The 3552-nt window shown below is 30.0% G+C and overlaps 1 protein-coding gene across 1 annotated transcript; it reads right to left on the bottom strand.

Moving 5' to 3' along the window:
• Positions 1-799: 799 nt before the first annotated feature.
• Positions 800-1531, bottom strand: LOC132729296 (uncharacterized). The gene has a single exon (XM_060715021.1). The coding sequence runs from the start codon at positions 1529-1531 to the stop codon at positions 800-802; it is 732 nt and encodes a 243-aa protein (XP_060571004.1).
• Between the last annotated feature and the right edge of the window lie 2021 nt (positions 1532-3552).

Raw genomic sequence — 3552 nt, 5'->3', positions numbered from 1 at the left:
TAAACAAGTCAAACTGGTTAACAGTGAACGATTGAACGATATGAAAATCAATTTCTTTTAACAGTAAGTAATCTATTGTACTGCATGATTGCCGACTATAATATGTATATTCACCGGTTACGCAATCATGTCCCAATCGTCCGTTGGCTAAACGTAAAGAGGTGGCTTTACAAAATTCTAACAGTTTTACGCCACGTGCATTGCATACAAGGTCACTTGAGGTTCTGCATAAGGTTTCATCTGGGAAGTAGTCAATATCATCAATACTTGAAATATTTTTGTCACATCTAATAAAATCTGGCTTGTTACCCACACGACAGTTCCAATCCCCTGCCACAAGGACGCTACCTATCTGTTCATAATTAAAAACATCTTGCTCTAATAGGTTAAATAAATCAACATTGTTTACACTTGCAGCCGGAGAATCATCTCCCCATATATATACACCTGCCAAAAATACATCTTTTGTAAAATTGAAAACATTTCTATGAAGCTTAAGCCATATTATTGTATCAAAATGGTTTTTAATGATTGAAACACCTGATTTTATATTGTTTTTTATATATATCACAATACCCCCACTGTTACGCTTAGCCCTTTTATGCTTGAATTTTCTATAGAAATTATAACATGTAAAGTTGTCAATATCAATGTTAGACTCACTATCCGTCCAAGCTTCCGATAATATAACAATATCATTTTTACTAATTTTATCAATAAAATCTGGATCATTAAGTTTTCTTTCTGTTAAACCATTACAATTCCACACTAATATTTTGGGCCCATTCTCCGATGTTTCCTATTCCAAGTTGATTGGTTTTCCATCGATAAATAATGTGTCATAAGAGATCCATGCGTTATGGTTTTTTGCTCTCGCCTCACGAAGTTTAGGAATTAATCTCTTACGTTTTGCCACGACCTCAGGCGGGAACTGTTCATGCATAAAGAATTGTTTACCATCAAGTTTGAAGTGCTGCTTCCTTACAGTTTCTCTATCTTTGAAATACGCAAATTTGCATACAATTTTTCTGTTGATTAATTTTGATGGATCAGTTGATTGGTACCCCATTCTGTGGGCTCTTTCTATCTTCAAGGCATCTACTGTATCTTGTGCGAGTCCCAGCTTATTAACCAAATGCTCCCTTAGTTTGTTTTCAGTTTCTGTTGCTTTTTCATTCAGCGACTCGGATATTCCACCAAAAATGAGATTATTTCTCATAGACTGGGATCGTAGATAAGACAGGTCTTCTTTTATTTGGTCATTTTCTTTTTCCAATGATTCAAGTTTTGACAACTTCTCTGCGTTAGAAATTTCAACATGGCTTATGCGATCGTCAAACTTTAATAGCTTATCATCTGTCTCCTTTTTTGTATCATGTACATTTAACCATAATGATTTTAAATCTCTTTCAAATTTGTCAACTTTTGATTCTAAAACATCTAAAGTTTTCAGCTTAATGTCAATATTTTCCAATTTTGATTCAATTTTTATCAGATGTTTCATAATTTCAGAATTTGAAGGGATACACATATTATAACATTGTTTCACATATCGATCATTTGGTAAACTTAATATCTTTAACCAATATACTAAAACTCTTGATGCAGTAGTTATGTACAATGGAAAACGGCCACAATCTCCTAAACCTGATGCATTTGCAGTTGATTGTTTAACACACATGTATCTTTTACATGCATAATTATGTACGGTTTCTATACTTTTATGTTCAATCGACCCCCATAATTCAGATCCATAGCATAATATTGGAACTATTTTAGTATCAAATATATTAAAATATACATGTTTTTTAAGCTGACCATATTTGTAAAGATTTGATAAAATAGAAATAAGAACTCTTTTTCCTTTAATGGCTTGTTCATCAGCCATTTTAAATATTGACATCTGTCTTGACATTGTTACACCAACATATGAAAATTTAGAAACAGTTTCCAATAGTTTACCATCATAATACCATTTCTCTTTATTAGAAAGTCTACCTCCCTTTTTAAATACTAATATCTTGGTTTTTTCAATATTCACCTCTAAGCCACTTTCATAACAAAAAAGTTTAAGTTTATTAAGCAATCTTTGTAAACCTACAACTGTTTCGTTTATAAGGGCTAAATCATTCTGTATTTTCCGGAAATAACTGAACTCCTTTTATTTCACTATTTTTCAAATTTATGATGAGTTCATTTATATAGATAATAAAAAGTGTTGGAGAAATCAAACAGCCTTGCTTAAGTCCATTGTCACAATTAAAATAGTTTGTCATACCTTCTGAAGTTCTAACACAAGATTTAACTGAATGATAAATAGATTTTATTGCCCTATATAATTTTCCTTCAATTCCATTTTTACACAGAACTTTCCAAAGCTTATCTCTATTAACCATATCAAAGGCTTTCTTAAAATCAATCATGCCTACATACAATTTACCACGATTTTTTTGTAACTGTTTACTTACAATAGATTGCAAAATAAAAGCATTGTCAACAGTAGAATACCCTTCCCTAAAACCTGCCTGTTCCTCATTGATAATTCCATAAACATTTACAAAAAAGTTAAGTCTTCTAGAGAGTATTCCAGTGTATATTTTTCCCAAAATGTTTGATAAAGATATTCCTCTATAATTATTTGGATTATTTCTATCACCTTTCTTATAAATTGTAACAATTACGGACTTTGTCCATGATTCTGGAAAAATACCTTAATTATAAATTTTGTTAAAATAGTTATACAAAATAGGTAATAATTTGTCAATTGAGAAAATAAAAAATTCAGGAATAGTACCATCTTCCCCACTACTAGACCCTTTTTTCAATGATTTAACAGTTTTCAAGATTTCTTCATATGAGATTTCTTCATTAAATATATCTTCCTTAATTTCATCAAGACTTTCAGAATTTAAACCTTCAACTACTTCTGTTATATCAATACATTCAATATCATTATTATTTGACTTAAACAATTCCTCAAAATGTTGTACCCAATTATCATTAGAAATAGAATTTGTAATTTGTTGTTTTTTCCCTGCCATTTTCTTAAATTTTTTTCCAAAATGATTTAGAGTCTTTAACATTTTCAGTAAGTTCATCTAATTGTTTATTATAAAAATTTGTTTTACTTTTTTCACACTGACTTTTGAAAAAAATTCTAGTCTGTTTATATACACTTAAATTACTGTCATTTGGATTTCTTCTATACTCCCGTAAGCGCTTATTTTTCTCAAATTTTGCGGTTTTACAGCTTTGATCAAACCACTCTGGTTGATAATCACTGGATATTTTATTTACTTGTTTGCAACATTCACCACATTTTAGAAGAATCTCAACAATTTCAGAGTTTATTTGATTTTCGTCTACATTAGTACATCTACATTCTCTAATTAAATTTTCAACAACATTGTCATTGAGTAATAACTCAATATTTTCCAAAAATTGTATTTTACGTTGTTCTGAAAATCTACATGTATATCTAACAATTTGTTCATTACTCAGTCTTACCATCGTATCATTTCTACATAGATTTTTTATTTTTATAGAAAATAC

This window comes from Ruditapes philippinarum, unplaced genomic scaffold, assembly GCF_026571515.1.
Source record: "Ruditapes philippinarum isolate M1 unplaced genomic scaffold, ASM2657151v2 ctg17_1_1_1_1, whole genome shotgun sequence".
Lineage (NCBI taxonomy): Eukaryota > Metazoa > Mollusca > Bivalvia > Venerida > Veneridae > Ruditapes > Ruditapes philippinarum.
The sequence above is the reverse complement of the archived record's forward strand: the minus strand, read 5'-3'. Positions and strand labels throughout refer to the sequence as shown.